The sequence below is a fragment of the Paraphaeosphaeria sporulosa genome (genome assembly GCF_001642045.1).
Source record: "Paraphaeosphaeria sporulosa strain AP3s5-JAC2a unplaced genomic scaffold CC84scaffold_11, whole genome shotgun sequence".
Taxonomy (NCBI): Eukaryota; Fungi; Ascomycota; class Dothideomycetes; order Pleosporales; family Didymosphaeriaceae; genus Paraphaeosphaeria; species Paraphaeosphaeria sporulosa.
In genome coordinates this window covers 44,395-65,477 of record NW_017253370.1, presented here as the reverse complement: position 1 = coordinate 65,477, position 21,083 = coordinate 44,395, and the positions used below count along the sequence as shown (strand labels likewise).

The 21,083-nt window shown below is 53.5% G+C and overlaps 8 protein-coding genes across 8 annotated transcripts; 3 read left to right on the top strand and 5 right to left on the bottom strand.

The window, feature by feature from the left end:
- Window positions 1–216: 216 nt before the first annotated feature.
- CC84DRAFT_1221345 (uncharacterized protein) lies at window positions 217–495 on the bottom strand (the record flags this gene model as incomplete). The annotated part of the gene is made up of 2 exons (XM_018183265.1): window positions 217–410; window positions 462–495. The coding sequence occupies 2 exons, from the start codon at window positions 493–495 to the stop codon at window positions 217–219; spliced, it is 228 nt and encodes a 75-aa protein (XP_018031139.1).
- On the bottom strand, window positions 382–1,204 carry CC84DRAFT_245611 (uncharacterized protein). The gene is made up of 2 exons (XM_018185652.1): window positions 462–1,204; window positions 382–410 (listed from the first exon to the last, which is right to left on the bottom strand). The coding sequence occupies exon 1, from the start codon at window positions 1,035–1,037 to the stop codon at window positions 615–617; it is 423 nt and encodes a 140-aa protein (XP_018031138.1). The 5' UTR covers window positions 1,038–1,204; the 3' UTR covers window positions 382–410; window positions 462–614.
- Window positions 1,205–2,850: 1,646 nt separating this feature from the next.
- On the top strand, window positions 2,851–3,980 carry CC84DRAFT_1221344 (uncharacterized protein; the record flags this gene model as incomplete). Its single annotated transcript, XM_018183264.1, has 3 exons — window positions 2,851–3,062; window positions 3,804–3,817; window positions 3,868–3,980. 3 exons carry the CDS (start codon window positions 2,851–2,853, stop codon window positions 3,978–3,980), a joined length of 339 nt encoding a protein of 112 aa, XP_018031137.1.
- Window positions 3,981–4,276: 296 nt separating this feature from the next.
- CC84DRAFT_244699 (lysyl-tRNA synthetase) lies at window positions 4,277–6,702 on the top strand. Its single transcript, XM_018185650.1, has one exon. The coding sequence runs from the start codon at window positions 4,758–4,760 to the stop codon at window positions 6,435–6,437; it is 1,680 nt and encodes a 559-aa protein (XP_018031136.1). The 5' UTR covers window positions 4,277–4,757; the 3' UTR covers window positions 6,438–6,702.
- A 772-nt stretch (window positions 6,703–7,474) lies between these two features.
- CC84DRAFT_244995 (aquaporin-like protein) lies at window positions 7,475–9,659 on the top strand. Its single transcript, XM_018185651.1, has 4 exons — window positions 7,475–8,469; window positions 8,625–9,101; window positions 9,161–9,310; window positions 9,364–9,659. The coding sequence occupies exons 1-4, from the start codon at window positions 7,731–7,733 to the stop codon at window positions 9,498–9,500; spliced, it is 1,503 nt and encodes a 500-aa protein (XP_018031135.1). The 5' UTR covers window positions 7,475–7,730; the 3' UTR covers window positions 9,501–9,659.
- Window positions 9,660–10,225: 566 nt separating this feature from the next.
- On the bottom strand, window positions 10,226–12,085 carry CC84DRAFT_1229284 (putative 4-hydroxybenzoate polyprenyl transferase; the record flags this gene model as incomplete). Its single annotated transcript, XM_018183659.1, has 3 exons — window positions 11,483–12,085; window positions 10,619–11,218; window positions 10,226–10,570 (listed from the first exon to the last, which is right to left on the bottom strand). Exons 1-3 carry the CDS (start codon window positions 11,600–11,602, stop codon window positions 10,226–10,228), a joined length of 1,065 nt encoding a protein of 354 aa, XP_018031134.1. The 5' UTR covers window positions 11,603–12,085.
- A 24-nt stretch (window positions 12,086–12,109) lies between these two features.
- On the bottom strand, window positions 12,110–14,668 carry CC84DRAFT_1168005 (uncharacterized protein). Its single transcript, XM_018179303.1, has 3 exons — window positions 14,535–14,668; window positions 14,421–14,448; window positions 12,110–14,327 (listed from the first exon to the last, which is right to left on the bottom strand). The coding sequence occupies exons 1-3, from the start codon at window positions 14,645–14,647 to the stop codon at window positions 12,444–12,446; spliced, it is 2,025 nt and encodes a 674-aa protein (XP_018031133.1). The 5' UTR covers window positions 14,648–14,668; the 3' UTR covers window positions 12,110–12,443.
- A 726-nt stretch (window positions 14,669–15,394) lies between these two features.
- Window positions 15,395–20,479, bottom strand: CC84DRAFT_1101746 (uncharacterized protein; the record flags this gene model as incomplete). Its single annotated transcript, XM_018174930.1, has 8 exons — window positions 15,395–15,535; window positions 15,591–15,895; window positions 15,945–16,563; window positions 16,616–16,783; window positions 16,832–18,199; window positions 18,321–18,571; window positions 18,621–18,691; window positions 18,744–20,479. 8 exons carry the CDS (start codon window positions 20,477–20,479, stop codon window positions 15,395–15,397), a joined length of 4,659 nt encoding a protein of 1,552 aa, XP_018031132.1.
- Window positions 20,480–21,083: the final 604 nt, after the last annotated feature.

Sequence of the window (21,083 nt, the reverse complement as noted above, 5' to 3'; positions counted from 1 at the left end):
GGCAAAGTGTGCGAAGGAGACCCGAGGAAAGAGGTGTGATCGAGGCAGAGCAGAAGCGTGTATGGAACGGGGTATGGCTGCCTATATATTCGCTACACATTTCTTGAACTACAACTCAATTTGTTCACCTTGCCGACACTCAGGTCTTGCAACCGTCTTCGAATATAATATAATAGGTTCGGATACCTTAGGTGAATGATACTGGACAAGCCGCATTTAGAGGCAACTAGTCACCGGCGTCAAGCTCGCATCATCTAGAAAGGCGTTGAAAAGCTGTGAGAAGTGCGCCGCATACTGGTACGAGAACCCATGACCAGAGTCGGTATATAGGTGCAATCGCGCATTTGCAGTCTCCAGCTTCCGGTGCATCACGATGCTGTTTTTTGTCGGCAGTAACAGATCATCAGGACCTAAAATCGCGATTAGCACACTCCGAGCTCCTTGCTAGGGAGTATTCTCACCATTTGCAATCGTGCCCTCGTACACGCCGGGCATTATCCCGCGAGTACCTGCCGCCGCACTAGTTTCTTGGGCGCGTTCAGCGCAATTATCTGTGCAGCGCAGCCGCCCATGCTGAAGCCTAGGACGTCGACCCGCGAAAGATTCAGTGTGTTTCAATAAGTCAAGGACGATCTGTGCCCAGCCGGTAATGGTCTTGGGATTGCACCTTCTGAACGTCCGACGCCCGAGTTGTCCAGGAGGAGGATGGGCCGAGTGGCAGCGAGCGGGTTGATGAAGGTAGGGTCCCAATGGTCCCTTGCGCCGCGGAATTGTATGTGAAGACAAAGAGGGACGCCGGTACGTGTCCCAAAGCGGCAGTGGGCAAATTTGGTGGAGTCTATAGTGATGTATTTATTTTCGGCGGTCTCGCACGTTGCCATTTTGGGGATCATAATGGCGGGTGGACAGCTGAGGTGTTCAAGTCGCAGGAGCTTGGTATTACGAGTCAATGGTTCGTTGCGACGTGCAGTGTTCAGCTTCGGACTGGACTTGCATAGCGTTCCGCGTTCGAGGAAGCTGAGGTCCGATTCTCGCATAGCAATGCCTGTGCTCTAGGGCTTCAGTGGATGCTGAGGGGTCAGCAGACTTGGCTGCATTCCATATCGTTACTGCTAGAAGAGAAGCACATCTCAACAGCATACGTGCTGATAGTTAGTACATTGTGTGATGATGCGGCTGTTGATCTAGCGTAACTACTTTGAATACTCACGAAGCCATATGTTTGATGGAGGCGCTGGTCTACAAGCCGAGATTCCGTGTATCACGTGCGTTGGACCCAAACGACGCTAGTGTCTTTCGAAAGCTCAAGACACCGACTGTCCGTGCACAGTCATGTGATCGCTTCTCCCTTGGCGCGCTAGAGAAGTATATAATGTCACCCGCGCTCTGCCTCCCTTCTGATTCTTCATACTTACCTTCTTGGGGTTCCCTCAGCTCAAGCATTGAGGAACCAGTCATTCTCGCCTGCATTGCACAGCGCGGAGCTGGGAGTGACTTCAGTCTCCTTCGGGGGCCTGACTGGGGCAATTTTTGCTGGTCCATTGATCTTTCATTGATGTTGTGCGCCGCTGGCCACGCGTTGAGGAAGGAATCACTCGCAGTTATCTGATCTTGTGCTGTGCCTGCTGTTGACCGCTTGCCATTCGGATCGGCAACGAAGAAGAGGCGCGTGAAGGCCGAAGGCAGCTTGTCGCGACGCGTTCTTACCGCGAGCTCTAGCCGAATCAGCCGGGCCGGTTGCAATAGCATTAGCGGCTCTCGCGCAAATGCTGCGAACGCGTTCCGCGTTTGTAGGGAGTCGTGAATGTTGGCCTAAATGATCCCACGAACCATGGAAATGCAGTGCTGACTCGAAAGCTCCAGGGCATGTGTACTGCCCACCAGGATAGTAGGGTCTCACAAATTCTGAGCGGTGCTGCAGGCGGATCCGTATTTCTCCATCCTCCAAGCGTTCTTCGTATCGTTGCCTCAGCTCAGCTCAGCTCAGCTCAGCTTAGTCGCAGACATGATGGTATATCTTCTTTCGCTAAAGTCTCTCACATCTTTCTTCTTGCGACAGTCGCAAGCGTGGATGTGAATGGAGTATTCTTTGCATGGCCGGGTGCATCCAAAGATCTAATTTCCGCTGGTCGTGGATCAATCAGAACTTATGACCCGCAGCCCGAAGCTGCACAATGCTTATCAAGTGTCAGTGTTTGAAGCATGCGTTCAGCTATCAGTTGCATGCAAGAGGCTTGCAACGCTAAAGCGACCAAACGACGCACCTCCGGCTGGGCTGCGGATGTTCGGGGCCAGAACTCAAGGCTGAAGACTCAAGGTTGAGAATACAAAAGAAACAACAGCGTGTCCCCGACCATGTTAGGCCCAATTCTTTGTGATTCTTTTTCCTTCTCACGTCGGCGTTCTTCGCACCTGTGAATGACTTCCTGAAGATGGCCGCTGCGCTCATCGGAAATGAAAAGTTCCTTAACGGGACGCATTTGACCGACTTTATTATTGGATGAATTTCTTCACTGCTAAGCTGTCCAGCCGGTTCGTCTGCCGTCCATCCAATCCTCAGACTACCGCTCGCGCTCCCATGCTAGCAGACGTTGTGCTCGTTAACGATACATTAACGCAGTCTTGTGAGTCCTCGTAGTAACGGTACAGCAAAGCCTACCAAGCTCTCGCTCACTGTACCTTAGATACCTGCATCCCTCCCAAAAAATTCACCTGCAGTTCATACAATCGCAATTGCAGCTGCCCAAATCTAGAGCCCGATCCTGACATTGCCGGAATTGGATAATATCTTCCTTTGTCCTGGCCGCGTTGATCGCATTGATTCTCTCTTATGTCTGCTTGCTTCTCTCCATGATCAACACGACCTCACTGAACCCCGTGGATCGATGGCTCCGAGAGAAAGTCACCAAGTTCATGAGCCACCGTGTCTCAGACAAGAACAAGGAGCTCTGGGTGGAGAGCTTGACTAAAGTGTTGCTAGGTCTCAGTGATCAGCAATTAGTCACCTGCTTAGCGGTTTTCGTCGTCGCAATCGTGAAGATGGTCATCGGAAGCATCACGGCGTACCACTTTTCCATCTGCTCGGATTTGGCATGGCTAAGCAACGGAGTCCACTCGGTGACTCTGACGGTATTAAACTCATACTTTCGTCGTCGAGTGAAGTTCCCCGAGGAATCTTTTACTCTCGGAAAATAATCTGACAACTGCGGAACAGGCAAAATCAGGAAAAGAAGACTTCTTTTGATGACTGGTGTCAGAATCGTGCTGATGAGTGTATGTTCGGTCTTGCTCATCTTCACTCTGGTAGTCTCTGTATATCGATTGTGGTACGACGTCTTTCCATGCCCGGCGAATTGCGTTCGGAAGGATCTTGTAGGCAACTACGGAGGCGAGCCTGGAAGATAGAGCACCTCGATGATCATCTTCTGTCTTCTGTCCGAGCCACTTGATATCATGATTTTGACCAACACGGGATTCAGAATCTTTCGAGACGTTCGGTTCAAGCACATGGAAAAGCTGGACGATAGGCTTAGACCAGATGCCCCACCCGATGCCAGGCGTGTAAGGTCCTACGCTATATCCAAGAAAATAGCTACGGATGCTTGGTGGTGGTCCCGCTCTATTATATTTGACTTTGTTGCAAACGTGGTCTGATTTGCGCTGGGTGTCTGGACGCTCTTTGGTGACAGGAAATACGGACATGTCAGTATGAAAAGCCAAGGGGTCGACCACAAAAGAGCTAGAATGGGGATTTGGCCAGCTCGTGCCTCTTTTCTTCTGCACTCTACCATTCATAACCACAGGGGAGTCTTTTGGGGTAAGTCTAACGCCAACTCTAGGCCTGATGTAGCTCACGAGCTTCTACAGATGAGTATCTTGCTAGGATGGGCAAGCTGAAGGAGTACGACGAAGAACATGACGGCTATGAGAACAGCTCGAGATGGTCCTCGGACCTGGGGCCTTACAGGGCGAGCCAATGACGATGGAATCGTCCAATGCATCCGATCTCGCGAATGAGGCTGAGAGCAACACGCCGCCAGTAGGGTCCAGTTCGGCAGTGGCGGAGCCTTACAGTATACTTGATGGAGACCGCGCTGCGGTGTTGCGAAGGTCCACCTCCCCTGTTGATCGATTCGAAAGGACCTGATCCTCATGGGATGCTACAACATGCGCAAAGACAAGGCTTGATAAGTTGCAATTCTGAGGTGTGTCTACTCAGCGCGAGTGCCTACCTACATACGGTACATTGGGACGCACTGTGTGTCAACGGATGGCTGAAGTTCGGTGGCGCCGTGGCTGGATCTAGAAAATCAATTGATTGGGTGCCCGGCGTCTGTGCGCATGAACAATCACGTAAGCGGTAGCTCTAAGCTGTACAGCTTTGCTCTGCCCAACTCTCCTCCTCACTTTTCTCAGACGGCATGCCCCTCGGCATTGGGGCTCCTTGAGGCTACAGCAGGTATGTATTTATACTTTCTTTACCATCGCGGGTCGATGCACGCAATTGAAGGCAGGACGGCGCGTACTATAAAGCTCGAAAAGTTTTCTCGCGGAACGGCGAACCGCGACCAGCAGCCTGTCTTCACGCTGCATCGGCTTAGCCGCTCCACTTCATGATGAACAAACACATAACCTTAGAACCGTTGCGAATGACGCCAGCAATGGCGGTTGATCTCATCATCCTCAAATTCTGAACCAACCTCACACTTTGGCCTTTATTACCTCTGTGTTTGCGTTTTTACTAACAGGTCTAAAGTATGAGTAGACCGACGCTCCACTTCCTCCGACCGTACCTCAAGCGCGGCCTCCAGCCTGCCGTCAAGCCGGAACTCGCCTCCGCCTATTGCGCCTTCCAGCGAAGGTCAGCACAAACGATCGCCGCCGATGCCTACACCGGTCGGCACGATGTCGAGAAGCAGAAGCGGCTGGAGCAATTGCGCAAGATGAAGCCATTGGGCGAATACCATCCTCGACTGGTAAATCACACCAATGGAGAACACATGTCGCTGAAGGACTTCCACGCTCAGTACGAGGGAATGACAGGTCTTCGCGGTGACCGAGTGTCTGTATTCGGCAGAGTTCGATCAGTGCGAATGCTGGGATCCAAGCTGATGTTCCTTGATATTGAGCGTGACTCACAAGTGCTGCAAATCATGATCGAGGTGAAGAAGCTCGACAATTATGATGAGGCTGTGGAAGCTTTCAAGGCATTCAGGAAAGTGGTAGGCCGCGGCGACTGGGTGTCATTTCACGGACAGCCAATACGGACGTCGACCGGGCAACTGTCGCTTCTGGCACTTCATGTGCCAAGTATAGTTGCACCCTGCTTACACCATCTTCCGGAAAAGGTCGAGAGTGCTGAGACGCTTGCTCGTAACCCTCATCTGCATCAGCTCACGAATGACGAGCCAGGCGATATCCTCCGCCTGCGTGCTCTGATATATGACTCCATACGTCAACACTTGGTACACAGTGGATTTTTAGAGGTGGAGACCCCTATCTTCGACGTAAACGCTGGAGGAGCTATTGCTCGGCCTTTCGAGACTATTGCAAACGAGCTCTCGAACACGCCAGTTCGGCTTCGGATAGCACCGGAGCTGAATCTCAAGAGGCTTATTGTTGGAGGACAGGATAGGATATTTGAGATCGGTCGCGTCTTCAGAAATGAAGGCGTCGACAACACTCACAATCCTGAGTTCTCCACATGCGAATTTTATGAGGTCGGGGCGACTCTTCCTTCTCTGATCGACAGAACAGAGAAACTTGTCTGCGGTCTGAAGGATGCTGTGGAAATGCTTCGACCAAGCTATTTCCCTTCCCTTCACAAACCTGAAGGTGTAGACTTCAAAGCTCCTTTCGCTCAATTGCCGTTCATTCCGACAATCGAACAGGCTTGCGGACGAGCACTGCCCGATCTCTCATCGAGCACCGCAGCTCAAGATCTCATCGATATGTTCAATGATCTGAGCATCACCGTCCCGCCAAACCCAACTCTCCCCCGCTTGCTTGATGCACTCGCTGAAGAGTACATTGAGCCCCTTTGCATCAACCCTACTTTCATTACACACCATCCTGAAGCGCTCTCGCCATTGTCAAAGTCTTACATTTGCCCTGCAACCAACCAGCGTGTCGCATCACGCGTTGAGCTTTTCATCAATAGCCGCGAATACGTCAATGCCTATGAAGAGGAGAATTCACCTTTCGAACAGCGACGCAAATTCATGCAACAGCTGGAATTCCATTCTGAACTCGAGCAAGGTGGCAGAGAAGTGGATGAGAGCTATCTTGAGGTCCTGGAATGGGGCATGCCACCTACAGGGGGTTGGGGATGTGGCCTGGACCGCTTAGTCATGCTGTTCGCAAACAAAAAGCGGATCGCTGACGTACTTCCCTTCGGAACTTTGAGGAACGTAGTCAGCATCGCGAAGAACAAGTAGAACCGCACGACTGGGAAGCTGTAGTGCGCCGTGCAAGAATAGATATACGTGTCAGCGTACCAGGTACGTGGTGTGTATCTAGTGTATTTGTAGCTTGGCGAATGCCGAACGAACGACGACAATCATCAGGCCGTACGAACTTGCCCGTCATTGAATCAACTAATCCAACCTCCTAGAACGATATGTAATGACTGACAGCACATCTCGCATGCTCGCTAATCCTGTTTTTGTCTAGGTGGTCGCAACCCGTTTACCGGGCTCCTGTCACTCACGTCTTGTGCCAGCGCTGTGGCGCTTGTTAAACACGGAAGAAATTGCGAGAAAAAGCAACTTCATGCCAGCACACCTGACAGCTCCAGTGTGTCTCTTTCGGCTTCAATGCACTGAAAGGCTTCCTACATCCGCACCACGGGGCCGAGCGAACAATACCAGTACACTTGCCGGCAAACTAACGTACATGACATCACACACTGAAAATACTGAAACACTCACCAGCACTACTGTCAAAGCTGGCGCGTCTTCAGAACAAGACCCTTTTTCGGCGTTCAGCCATCGTCCGACTTCGCGCGTTACGAACCTTCTTGTACAGGGTCCATCCACCGAATCGAGCAAGGATGCTCCCTCAAGCGAGCCCCTTCAGAACCAAAGAACACTGAAATCCTCGCCAATCTTACAAACACTAGCGAGTCTGGCAATGCCCCTGGTCCTGTTCCGCATACATGGTCACAGCTTGCATCTCAAAAGTAAGTTCCAAGGCCGCAACAGCGCAGACGATTTCTGAAGATCACACTGGTCGGTCCCGCATGAGTTCGGCCTGGGTACCACCCTGAGAGCAGTATCTGGGAATGCTTAATCGACGTCATGGGTGTTTTTCTGCGAGGATTGCGATGGAGAGATCCTGGGTACGGATGCCCCGATCAACGAATGGGTGGTTGAGGAAAAAGGAAGGGCCGCAGGAGAAACCGGGTAGAAAAGACATAGCACCGGAGATGGAGGGGCTAGCCGCTGTCCTGGAAATGATAGTTGCTACGGTGAGGGTATAACATACGGTCACTGGCTGGATTTATCCATTCATTTGTGCATTCACATCCCTCACCCAACAGAAGCAGACGTGTATTACCTGGTTACGCATAACTACACCGTACCAACTTTGAGCTTCCATATCTATCCTTACGCAAATTGGACATCACTTCACAGACGCATTGTCTACTCCAGAAACCACCTGGTATCCTCTTAAGGCCCCGCATCTCCATCTGTATTCCTCTGGACATCACGCCCACATCGTCTCCACACATGGCACAGGAACAATCCGGTTCGCTGCCGCAATTCTATGGCCAGACTATGGCGGACGGCACGATGGTTGAAAGCCCCCAGTTCCCCCTAGGCTCCCAGGGCAGCCGCGATGCTCTCCTTAGGCTACCTATCCAGCCCAACGCCGCGCATGTGAGCCACCAAGATCAGCCGTTGATGTCGCCCATCAGTGCGCTGCCCAACTCTCCCAACGCAATGAGCATGGGACCTGCTCCTGTCGACGTTGGGAGCAGAAACCGAGCCAGGCCGATGGGAGACAGCAGCCGCTGGATGGTGCCGCACGTCAGTGACCGAGAACGCGAAGAGGAGTATCACTCTCGAGGACATAGGCCTGGTCGAGGCTCCGTTTCGCATCGCTCTGCGTACGTAGAAGATTACTCCGATGAAGACGACCGGCCTCGTGCGTACCGTCGTCCCGCTCGGAGACACGCTCGGCCGCCACCTGCGCACGGTCGTAGGTACTCTGTTGAACAAGGTGGACGTAGTAGCATGGATGGAGGACGGGCAAGCTACGAGTATGGCTATGAGAGCGATACACCAACCAAGCCGCGCATCCATGCTAGCTACGGCTTCGGCAGCGAAGGTGAAGACAATGGGTATCGTAGGCCAAAGGCCGCGTATGGCGATGGCGGGAGGAGAGGCCCGCCTCGGAGACCAGCGTCCACGGAGGAAGTGATGCGCTTGCCCTGGACGATGTGGATGAACTCGAATGCAAAGAATCGTAGGTCTTACTTGTACCCCTAGTCGCGTCCCAAATCACTACTCCCTTCCCTTGGATTTAACCCTGCATCCTTTCCTCCCTCCAAACGAGGGGACACCACTCATCACCACGTCCTGGCCAAGCTCCGATACCGTATACTGACACTTTCCTTACAGATTTTGTGGCCTTTGTCGGCGAGTTCGTCGGCACAACCATGTTTCTCTTCTTTGCCTTCTCAGGAACTCAAGTCGCAAACGTCAACTCCGCCGGGTCCTCCAACACCACCACAGGTGCTGATACTGGCTTCTCCCCGCAAGTCCTTCAGTACATCTCCCTTGTCTTCGGCTTCTCCCTCATGGTCAACGTATGGATCTTCTTCCGTATCTCAGGTGGCCTGTTCAACCCTGCCGTCACCTTTGCTATGCTGCTTACCAAGGCTATGTCCCCAGTGCGGTTCTTCTTGCTGCTGGTTGCGCAGCTTGCTGGGAGCATCTTTAGTAGTTTCTTGGTCAGTGTGATGTTTCCGACACCTCTGAATGTGAGGACTACATTGAGTGCGGATACGAGTCTAGTCCGGGGGGTGTTCATTGAAGCGGTTCTGACAGCGGAGTTGGTGTTCACCATATTCATGCTGGCGAAGGAGAAGCATAAGGGTAAGTCTCTCCACATGAAGTCCCCTGCACAGTATGGTAACTGCGCTAATGATGAACAGCAACTTTCATTGCACCTGTTGGCATCGGACTCGCACTGTTCGTTGCGGAGCTCGTTGGCGTGTACTACACCGGTGGCTCCCTCAACCCCGCACGGTCTTTCGGGCCCTGCGTCGTGACAGGCATCTTCGACCGCGAACACTGGATCTACTGTGAGTTACATCGGCGCGTCGTTGCTGCGAAATTATATGCTAACGAGTTCTAGGGGTTGGACCTGCCGCCGGCGCCGTGCTCGCCGTAGTGTTTTACAATTTCATCAAGATGCTAGAATACGAGATGGCGAACCCTGATCAGGACGCCGACGATCAGGATATCAAGGAGAAGCAGACGAACGATGAATAGCATGAAGATGGCGATGACTCTGCGTGAGGATCATGGTGACGCGATGCAACGAAATATGGGATCGAATATGAGTTATGGGTAATGGATTATGCTCTAAGGAGATGTGAGTGCCAGGCAAACAGGATATGTACTTCATTAGTTAGTCAAAATAAATTCCGCTCTAGTTTTGAGGAAGGAACCTAGTAATATGAATGCGCAATGATAGATAGAGCTTACAACGTATTGACATCGGCTCACACCCTGCAGCCCTCACGTCGACGACTTGACGAGCCGAAAATTACACAGAAATGAAAGATTGCCCTGTGAGATTCGATCTCTTACCCCCGGATTCTACACGACAGCGCCTTGCATCGAGAGAATCCGGGGCAGATCTGAGAGTTCTTCCAAGTATGGTTGCATTTAAATCGGCGCCATGCTCGATGCACCTGATCAAGATTTTGACCCATCGCTTCGTGCCGGTTTTCCCTGTGTAGTAAATTCAACTCAGACATCATTCGATGACGCTTACGCTCGCCGGCAGAATTGACAAGATACGCGAAGCGTCTCACATTACCAAAAATTGCCTCCAGAAGGTAAGCATGCACGTATCCTTGTGGTGATGTCGAGTACATCCTATCTTGTGCAAGCTCAGCGCGATGAGTCCTGCGATCCTGGATCATTGAATGGCCCAAAAGAAGATGCCTAGAACCGCAATTCGCGAGAGCCATGCCCGTTTGATCTTGCTCCTACAGGAAGACTCGCTGCAGATACTGCGCCAGAAATCCACCTATCATGGTCCCTCCAGCAAACCAAAAATCCATCTTAAACCACCAAGCACAGCTGGCCGGTACCTCCAAGTCGACCAAGCTAATCATGGCTGCCAGCGCCACAGCAGTGCCCGCGCATGTAATTATGTAGTAGAGCGAAGATAGCTCGAGATCAGCTCCAACTTTGACCAGGAGGAGAACCTGGAGAATTGCTAAAACGGATGTCAAAGTCTTTGTGCTATCCTTGAACCGCACCGCCATGGACTTGACGCCCGCTTTCAAGTCGTCTTTGAGATCTTGATGGGCATAGATAGTGTCGTAGATCTAAACAGATTAGCAGGTGGGATGTATCAAAGTAGTCAGTTAACATACCATTGTCCAGGAAACGTTGGCGGCCATTAAAAAAGCGGTTGAGAGACCCATCACGCCACCCGCGAAAGGATCGACTCCAACAAGATGGCACGAGAAGACTATTCCAGCCGCGAATGGAAAGCCGAGAATGAATTGAGGGTAGTTTGTGAAGCGCTTTCCGAAAGGATAAATGGTGAAAAGAATTGCAATCACAATCGCATCGTAGGCGCATTCTTTTGGCCAGATGGAGACGAGGCCAGCTCCTGCGAGGTAGAGAGCCAGAGTGAATATGTGACCTTGAGCAGTTGAGACGGCACGCCGAGCAATCGGTCGGTTACGGCAGCGGGCTACGGCTCTGTCGTACTCCTGGTCCATATTATCGTTCCATGTGCAGGAGGCTCCGCGAAGAATCACGCAGCCGACGAGTAATAGACCGCTGTGTTTGAGGAGAATGCTTGGCTGAATGGTTTCCTTGCTCAGGCAGGCTGCGAAAGCAAGACCGAGGATGTACGGAACGTAGAAGGCGTAGAGCCCCGCGGGACGCTCAATGCGCATCAATTGGGCATATGGAACCCATGAAACGGGCAGCGTTGATACAAAACCCTTGGTTGGCGGCGTGTACTCGGGCGGCAAAGTAATGTTCCCCGTGGACTTCGCAGCAGAGACCGTGATGCTTTGAATTCTTTTCGGCATGATGCGATTTATACTAAGGTAGCGGAAAATGAGCGAGCTATCAATTGTAATACCGCGAAGAAGTGTCGACAAACTAGAGCGAAGCATAACAAGTATGAAAGATTTTCATGCTTTATTAAATGTCACTGCGGGGTTGTTATCGCAGAGGGCCTGGCCGGCCAGCGATCTGCAGACGAGAGGCGTAGTACTGACCTGCGTATTCCGTCTGAGGCAGCGACCCGCCGGCAGCGACGCTCTGGCAGCTTTTTGAATAGCCGGAGTATTGTGGATATTCAGCTGCTGCATAAGCGTGCCGACGCCATCGTATCGCATGCTCACCTCAAACCAGACAGTATAGGCCTTGCATGCCCTCTTCGAGAGTGAGCAGCCATCTTCACCAGAGCACAAGGAAATAGAAAATAAGCGTTAGTGCAGCTGGAAATGGATGGTATTTATACATCATGACTATTTACTATGTCAGAAGAGGCGTGAAGTGCATTTTCAATTCTATACCTTAAGTTTTGTTGATTGTCTCTATCTCGAGTTGGATTTCCATCATGTTGCGACCATCTTACCACCTGGATTATCACCTCGCATTCAAAGGTGCTACAATTTATGGTATTCGCGGTAATCAGCGCCGTCGCACTAGGAACGCTGTGGTAAGCAGAACCCTAGACATAGCCACAGGTTCATCCACCCATACTCAGTAATAAATCTGCGGTGTGTCGCCAGAATTAAATTTTAGAAGATCATCTGCCTTGATCACAAAGCGTTTGTATGTATGAGCTTGGATCATGTACAGGCATTCGAAGAAAGGATATTCTTGGCAATTAAACTATCAGCTGCAGAACCTACGTAGAAGAGGGACACTATGATGCACAGCCAAGTCTTTTGATCCGTTTCCACCACATCGTGTAGTGTGCGGAGATGGTGACTCACAGTGTCAGGGTAATATTTGAGTACAGTGTAAATAATCGGGATGACTGATGAGAGCTTTGTTCATGCAGTGTTGAATTCTGTGTGTTACCCTAAGATCAGTATGCCGTCGTTTGTACTAGGGCTAGCCAGCGTACTAGTGCACTGCTTCACAAACTCCCCATCCATTACAGACGCCAGTATCGCCATACACACAGCACTCTTACCCACCCCCAGACATACAAGGCCATACCACGCTCTAGCTCTGCCCACGCACGCCCAACCTCACCACAAACACCGCTTTCCCCTGTCCTCCCCCACTTGCCCCAGCACCAGCTGAAGCGTGCCCCAAATATGCCCCCAATTCCGCATCATTGTCAATCCTGACGCACACCTCGCCATCTCCACCATTCGTCCCAACTACTCCTTCCAGCGCCACGACCTCGCTCCCAGGATGCTCGCGCACAGCTAGGCGTCGAACCTCCTCGAGGGTGGGCGTCATCACAATGCTGAGCCAGACGGTCTTGTGCGGGAGAGGAGTGACGCTGTGAGGATGGAGGCGGAAGTATATAAGTAGTGGAGATGGGGTGGGTGTGGGGGCGGGAAGAGCCGGGAAGGTATTATTGGTAGGCGTATGGGCGTATGCGCTAGGGATGTCGCCGTGGTGGTCATGAGTGGGATGATGGAGGGCTGGCGGGCGGGGGAGGATGGCGTCGCTGGCGGCAAGTAGGAGCGAGGGGTCGATTTGGAGGTCTGCGTCGAGCTCTATTTGAGGGACTGCCGTATGACCGAGGTCATGCCCATTCTGTTGTGAGTCAAAATTAGCAGGTCGCCTCAGCCTCAAGCTGGTGTTTCCAGCCACAGTATTGCGTATTGCTTTGTTCTGAACTGGGGCAGAGGGTGGTGCGGGACCAGGCCCTGGTCCACGATGCGCCGCCCTGCTCGCCTCCCCAGCCTGCTCCTTTTCCACGCGTGTAATCTCAGCCCGCAGCCGCTTCATCACGTCGCGAGCCAGCACCTCAACTGCTCGGAGACGCTGTGCGTGCTCAGCCTTGCCTCCGTCGTATGGCGTGATTACGGTCTTCAAAGGCTCCGATCTATCGACCCAGCGCTGCTTCAGTTGATTCCACCGCTCCCCGCCGGCCTCGAACTTGCTGGCGAACCGGTCTTCTTTAAGAATTTTGTGAAACGCGTGCTTGACCTCGCGGGTCTGTGTAGGGTTCAGATTGAGCGCGTTCTTTGCTTCTGAGAGGGTCATGCGAGTTTCCAGGTGGCGCAGGCGTTTGGTCACATCCTGACATATCACGTCTAGCGACAGTGTTTTGTAGTTCTTTGGCTTCCACAGCGCATCAATTTGCTGCAGCGTTTCCGCCTGTTCATGGAAGACATTTTCCAGGTGGGGACTCTCTCGGACGAGGCGTTGCAGGAGCTCCGCCCACTTCTCGGGCCCGGCAACGGTTTTCTTGAAGATGCTTTCAGATCGGCATATTGCTTGGAAATCGTCGCGTATCTGGGCGTAGAGCCTGTTGTCCAAGCCCAGGTACGCTTTGCTCTCGTCGAGCGTGGTTTCAGAGGGGAACCGCGGCGGTTCGCCAGGCGCATCGGCGGGCAGCCCAGCCCAGCCTCTTGTTCGTCGCCGGCGTTTGCGTGCACGCCACTTCTCGTCGGACTCGGTTTGCAATTGTTGCTGTCGGAGCTGTCGGCGAAGTGCCTCCGCTGAGTCTAAGGGATCTGATGGTAGTGGCAGTGTAACTTCAGGCCTGGCAGGCGAGCCCTCGTTCTCACGCTTCTCTCTCTCGCCAGGTTCCTCATCCGAGTCTTCCTCCCCACTCGCGCCTGCTAAAATTGCAGCCGCCAGCTGATCGATCATATCGTCTGCCATCATCCGCACACTCCTACTCCCCTTTCTCTTCTGCAGTGTCGATTCGTCATGATCGCCCTTCCTCCCCTTGTTTTCCCTCAAAAACCAACCAAAACGCGATCTCAACCTCACAAGCTCCCGATCACTGATCTGGAACCCCTCGACCTGAAGCACGTCGAGCATATCTTTCTGCGTCGTATTCTTCTCCCATAGCTCCTTTACCCGCGCAATAAGCATAGGATTCTTATACGCTGGACTCTGCTTGCTGGGGAAGCACCAGCGCTATGCTTAGATCAGCGACTGAACGTGCATGCTTCGTGGAGACACAAAGCCGACGAAGTCGACCAGCATATTTCGTAACAAGATTTCACACACCTTGAACTGCGTCTGAAAAGCGCGCTTGCTATCGCAGACATTAGTACATCCTGGGATGCACAGAATGGCGAGGTTTGTACGGCGCGCCGCACCTCCACTCATGCAGTTACGTACCTCGGCGTGAACCCGCGCTGCTTCCAGTACGCCGCCACCTCCCTCAGACTCCGCCGCTCACGGACATACAATTGATAGCACTCTGCTTCCTTATCACCCCAGTTGTACACCATCTCGGCGCTAGCAGAGAAGGGAAGCGGATGAGCGGGGAAGTGCACAAACGCGGGAACAGCCCGCCGGAACGCCAAGACTGCGGGAGAACAATGAGCCGTGGGCTGCTTGTTTAGATACTGCGATAGAATGCGGGCCCCTGCGTGAACGTGATCGCTGGTCATACTATATTAGCTAACAATAGTACCAAGTGCAGTAGTTCAAGTTACCGTAGGCTATACTGACTCTCAACGCTTTAGCTTAGATCCGGGTTTCACAGCTGCCGTGAGAGCGCAGATTCCCTTAGGAGATGAGATGGCATGCACAGAGTTTCGGTTCAGACCCCAAGCACCGTGTTTCTTAACCAGTGCGTCTCGTAATATCCTTCATTCTCGTAATATCCTTCATTCGGAGAGTCACGCGCGACAGCGCGCTTCCACACACACCCGCACATTATCAGAAAGAACGACAGGGGTATGCAACGCGCCAAAACTACCATTCCCCTTTCCTTTCCTTTCCTTCCACTCCCGATCCCTTTCCCAGATTTTCCTTGTCCTTGGCGCACACACAATCCCCTCGAAAAACCTCAAATACCAGCAAGGCCGATGGTCTTGTCCTCAAAACGCCAAAAGAAGTGACGCAGTGCTCCAATCAACACCAGACTAATGTAGTGTGCGCAATGCGTAACATAACCCTCCCGTCTCCGTTCACCTTCTATGTCTATTCGTAAAATACCATGCCACACACAACGAGCGACAACATAACGAGTTTCATATCGCGTAGGGCGGCGTATTCGGGCGACTGGGCACTACCATCCCCTCGACCGACTTTGAGTCCGCGTGTTTGAGTGCCAGTTCCTCGATCTTGGGAATCAGCTCTGCGATGCGGAATGGCTTAGACACGACGTCATCCTGCATTGTCAGTTGGTCCAATGTCTACCCGTGCGCAAAGGAAAAGGGTGCTTACCATGCCCGCCTCTAACAGCGTAGCAATTTGCTCGCTGCGCGCGTTCGCCGTGACCGCGATTATAGGCACGTGCCCGTTCAGTAGCCCCTGGCCTTCAAACTCCCGGATCTTGCTGGTGCATTGCAGGCCATCCATCACAGGCATCTCCTTGTCCATGAGTACGATCCCAAGGTCGACGGCATCAGCGCCGTGGCCCTTCCAATAGCGCGATTGCTTGAGCTTCTCGATGGCTTCACCGCCGTGATTAGCAACGTAGGTTTTGATGCCGCTGTTCTCGAGCTGGCGGCGGAGAACTTTTTGGTTGACTAGAGTGGAAATGAGCGCTTGGTCTTGTATAGCGCAGTCATTGCTTACCTAAATTGTCCTCGACGATCAAAACTTTCAGACCTGGGCTCTGGGCCTTGTTCTTGTTGTTAACCGTATCTCCGTGCGTCACCGCCGCAAAATCCTTGATTCTGGGTGGCGGCGGGTGGACGTGAGGTCTCTCCTTCGCATTCGAGATTTTCCGGCCAAGTGTTATCGGCATCTCTATTGTTTCTTTAGGTTCTGTGGTCTTGCGGCATTTGACGTAGAAGGCGAACGTGCTCCCTTTGCCGGCTTCGGATGCCACGCCAATTTCCCCGCCTTGAAGCTCAGTGAGCTCCCTAGAAATGAACAGGCCCAAACCTGAACCACCATATTGCACATGCGTACGAGGGCTGGCTTGAGAAAACCGTTGGAAGAGCAGTTTCTTCTCTTCGGGGTTTAAACCCCGCCCAGTATCCTGCACGGCAAATTCTAGGTAGATTTCTTCTCCATTGCCCCAGTCTGGTCCAAGAGTCTGCTCGACGCGCTTTGATCTTGACGGGAAGAAGCTGACTAGAGGCGCAGGGCTGGCGGAAGGTGGCTGCCTCGATGCTGAAAGTAATACTTTTATAGTGCGGCTCGACTCAGTGGTGGTAAACTTGATAGCGTTCGTTGTGAGGTTGATGAGCTGGAGAGCAAGATCAGAAGACTGAGCCGAAAGATGAGAGGAAAGTACCTACTACCTGAAGCACACGGGAAGGATCAAGCTTCACCCAGTCGACGTTGAGCTCCTTATACGAGTCACTAAGCACAAATTGCATCTGGATGCCTGCTGTCTGCACTTCTCCTTCAAACATCTTGAGGGCGCGTTGAACAACTTGTAATGGCTGTGCGTCGACGGGTGTTACCTATTTCAAGTCAACATACCGTCTCTGTGAAGCTGGTCAGAAACTTACCATGAGCATAGCACTATCCAGTTTCGAGAGTGTAAGGACGTCGTCCACAATTCTTTTTTGATGCTGTGCACACAGAGCAATGGTTTGCGCTGCATCGATACTATCAGTGAGCAGCTGCGGGGGTATTTGCTGAACGCCAGATGTCCGGAAATCGCTGAGAATAGTCGAGATCTCGTCGGCGCATTGCAGAATAGCGCTCAAAGGGTTTCTCATCTCGTGAGACGTGATATCGATGAAATTCTCCTGTTGCCGTTTCAACTCCACTGCCTCCTCCATCTTCCTCTTCTGGAACCCTTCAGCCCATTTCTGGGAACTGATGTTGGTGATACTGCCGAACACACTCTTCAACATGCCGTCTTCGTACTTTTCCGGGAAAGCGGAGAACAGCACCCACGTGTCACCTTTGTTACCATTCCGATCTTGCCAAGGAGTCTTAAACCGAAATTCTATGTTAATCGCTGTCGCATTCTCGACTAGTCGCTTCCACTTCTCGTGTATTAGACCCTGATCTTCGTTCTTGACGTAGTCCATCCAGTTATTGGTTTTTTCAGGGTCTTTCGGTACTCTAGAAATTTCATACCAAGTATCGTTGCAGTACGTTATACGACCAACGTGGTCAGCAATGAAGAGACCGGCTGGTGAGTACTCGGCCATTCGCGTAAATCGAGTTTCACTATCCCGAGCTTCTTGTGTACGCGCGGCGAGCTGTTCCGAAAGATGGAAGCGGTCCTCTGCTGCAAGTTTCGCAGCCTTCTGTCCTCTGCGAATCTCCTCTTCAAAAAGGACAACGGAAGCCAGGGATGTCGCAAGTTGTCGGCTGAGCAGTTGCACAAAAAGATTGTAATCGTCATCGTACGGGCGCCTTGGATTGATACCCATGACCAAGAAGCCAAGAATTGATTCTCCGGTAGTGGGATGGATTGGGCAGATGACCACGTCCCGACATGGATCTCCGAAACCGCGCCATTCCAGACCATCCAGCATTTCGTAAGGAAGATCTCCAGAACCAATACTAAGCACAACCGGCTTGTCGGTCTTCATGACTTCTCTGAGAACGGGACCAAAGCCTTCGGTGCCTTCTTTCAAGTCGATTTGCTCGGGTGCTGCTGTGTGGCCAGATGGAACACCTAGCGAGCCTTCCAGATAGCACTGTTTCGAGCCAAGCAAGCTACTAGAGTGTAACGAAGAAGAATCGCTATCGATGTCATCAGATACAGAATAGAGCAGAACGAATGGCGTGTCGAATTCATTGTCGGTCAAAGCCGAGAGAACTTGTTCCCAGAAGGCTTTCACGTCTCGTGCAGTCGCTGTTCGCTCGCCAACTTCGCGCAACGTCAGCATTCGGCGCTCTGCGATTTTCCTCCTAGTCTAGGCGAATGTTAGCATGTGCATCTAACGAGAAGTGTGTTGAGGATGGTGTTTTTCAAATAGCTCCACTGAGTACGCATCACGCGCATGAAGGTTGACATGAATGGGGACTCAGAAATACCTTTTCAAACGCTGGATTGTATAGACCCGTGACGGTACCATCCTCACCAACCATGGGTATGATAGACCACGAGAAGTACGTTTCCTCCAAGAAGCCGCTGCGTTTCATAAACAAACAGTCGTCGTCCTTCATTGTAGCTTGGCCAGTTATCCTCGCGTTTGCAAATACGTCTTTCACTTCATCCCATATTTCAGCCCAAGCAATCTTGTAGCTCTGACCCATGAGGGTAGGATGTTTTTGGCCAGCAAGACCTAGGAGGCGTCAGTGTGACGTGGATTCTAGAGGATTTGCAATGCGTACCGATATAAGCCTCATTGTAGATGGCGACCAACTCTTCGCCCCAGTACATAGCCGCGGGATGTGGAGATGCCCTAATTGATGTGTAAACGGGTGGTAGCACTAACTGCGCTCAGACCAACTTACATTATGAGGTTGCACATAGCTCTAAGGTCGTTGGACCAAAATTCTATAGGGCCCAAAGGCGTCGAGGCCCAATCAATCGAGCGTGCGAACTGGATGTGCCGGGGTAAGGAAGGCGATAAAGACAGCCTAGTCCAGTCGAAGAAGCCCACATCATGCTCCGATGGTGGGCTAGGGTTTGTAGGTCTATGGAAAGCGTCAATGTCGCCTGCAGCATGGGCACGAAGCACGCACTCGTTGGTAAACGACGGACTATCGCTGAAATTTGGCAGACTGAGCTTATCTGGTCTTTGGAAAGGGACTATGGACGGTTTACCGGCGTGTATTGGCTCGGATTTTGGGACGTGTTCGGGTGACAGAGCAAGGTGTAGCTCCTGGTCAGAATCTTCACCGGCAGCGAGGACGGGGGCGGTGCCAAAGTAGTCCTGGGGTTCGGTGGGCGGTGCTGGAGATGGGTCCATGCCCGTGGCGGGTGTGGGTTCTTTTGACGGAGTAGGAGCGGCATAGTCAAGCGAGGCACTTGTGGAAGGGATGCTAGATGCAGGAGGGCCGGGTACTGCGCCAGATACCACCCGCAGACGCTTGCGCAAGGTATAGCATGACCACACTATGCCGCCGTGCTCCACCGGCGAAGGATTCACGTCGAGACTTTCGCCTTGTATCACGGTGCTCAACAGCCATCCTCTAAATTGGGTGGACGCATGTGCAGTCGGGTCGTCTCCTGCCAGGCTGGACAAGTTTCCAGCAACCAGCTCCCACGTCGCGGAGCTCGCACGCAAGGCGCTGTTGGCAAAGAGGATCTGCAAGCCCGGCGCGTCTGGCTCGTAGTTTGCAGCATGGCCAATGTCTACGATGAAGGTTGGTCGCGTGTCCTGCTCGAGGAGCTCCACAATGCCAACCGAGCCCAACAGGCGCAAGGGATCATTGCGGTCGCGGGCGTCGGGCGACGCTGTCCGGGGCAGGCTGGAGCGCTCAGAGCTCCTGCCGCTCGCCGCGCTCGTCGGCCCTGGGGGACTCAGGCCGGCGAAGGTGCCCCGCGCCAGTGTCACCGTCTTGATGCCGCTGTCCTCGCGGGTCTTGCTGAGCATCCTGGCCGCGGCCTCGGAGCTCGAGAAGCGCGCTGGCAGGTGGGGTCGGCTGCGGCGCGAGTGCGAGAAGAATAGCGGCGAGGGGGGCTGCCCGTTGTCGTAGAGATTGGCAGGCCGGCCGAAGCTCAGATGGTCGAGCGAGTGGCGCGTCCGGGTCACGCGTCGACGCTTCAGCAGCGGTTCGCTGGCGGGCTCCGGCGCGTGCGGAGAGGCGGGCAGGTGGTCGAGCGGCGGCGGGCGCTTCGTGCCTGGGAGCGACGGCGGTGTCTGCGCAGCGACGCTGGTCCGCCGGGCGCCGCGGCTGGGCCCTGCCGAGGAGGGAGTGCAGAGAGGGTCACTACGGGCGACGGGCGTGCGCTGCGTCCATGGGGTCTCGAGGGTGGGCGTGGGCTCTGCGGGGAGGGGCTGGTGCTGGTGCTGGTGCTGGTGCTGGTGCTGGTGCTGCTGGTGCTGGTGCTGCTGCTGGTGCTGCTGCTGCTGCTGGTGCTGCTGCTGCGACGGGTGCCCGAGCGGTGTCGACGGCTTCGAGGCCTCAGCAGCGGGCGCGAGGCTCTCACGGTACTCGGGCGTGCTCAGGCGGCGGGTCTCCGGGTTCGGTGTGTGCGGTGCTGCGGCGCTTCCTGTGAAGATGGACCTGGGCGGCGGGTGCATGAAGAGGGCTGGCGCGCCAGCTTGTCCCCAGTGACGTTGGCAGCAGCGAGCGGCTCGCAACGGGCCGATATGCCTCGTGGATAATGTCGCTCCCGCTCCGTCTCCCTTGATGCTTTGCACCGAGGTGGAGGCAGTTGGCAGATGGACGTGGCACTGGGCCAATCGCTATGCGCTGTCACTAGTCCGGCGCAACGATCAGGCTAGGCCGCAAGAGGCGCGGAAAATTGTTCGTCAAGGGGTCTGGAATCGCGGTCTGCGGGCATCGTGAACAGCCATGGCAGTCTGAAAAAGGGTGCGGTGCAGCGACCTCTGTTGCGCGCCCGCAGCAAACAGCAGGGCGACGGCCAGGATTGGTTGCGGCTGCTGGTGGCGCCAGCGCCCTGGATCGAGCACTTCACCTCCCAGCGCCACATCTCCACGACGCACTCCGCGGCGCTCCTGTGCACCCTCTCTGGTTCAGCCCATGTGCATCTTCATCCCCATCCGCGGTGGAGCACGTAGGGCGGAGGCCCCGGGCCACTACGTCACTCGTCTGCGCCTAACGCCTTCTGTATGGCGTCGCGGGTCCACCAGATCGAGACCCCCCTCTCCGCTCCCAGCACCA

Bases quoted from the DNA above. Each gene is read 5' to 3' on its own strand.
- CC84DRAFT_244995 (XM_018185651.1), top strand. From the start codon at position 7,731: ATGGCACAGGAACAATCCGGTTCGCTGCCGCAATTCTATGGCCAGACT. The intron at 8,470-8,624 runs GTAGGTCTTACT...CTTTCCTTACAG, and splicing joins GAACTCGAATGCAAAGAATC to ATTTTGTGGCCTTTGTCGGC. The intron at 9,102-9,160 runs GTAAGTCTCTCC...AATGATGAACAG, and splicing joins GGCGAAGGAGAAGCATAAGG to CAACTTTCATTGCACCTGTT.
- CC84DRAFT_244699 (XM_018185650.1), top strand. From the start codon at position 4,758: ATGAGTAGACCGACGCTCCACTTCCTCCGACCGTACCTCAAGCGCGGC.
- CC84DRAFT_245611 (XM_018185652.1), bottom strand. From the start codon at position 1,037: ATGCGAGAATCGGACCTCAGCTTCCTCGAACGCGGAACGCTATGCAAG.
- CC84DRAFT_1168005 (XM_018179303.1), bottom strand. From the start codon at position 14,647: ATGGTGTACAACTGGGGTGATAAGGAAGCAGAGTGCTATCAATTGTAT. The intron at 14,449-14,534 runs GTACGTAACTGC...TGTCTGCGATAG, and splicing joins CAGCGCGGGTTCACGCCGAG to CAAGCGCGCTTTTCAGACGC. The intron at 14,328-14,420 runs GTGTGTGAAATC...ATCTAAGCATAG, and splicing joins CTTTTCAGACGCAGTTCAAG to CGCTGGTGCTTCCCCAGCAA.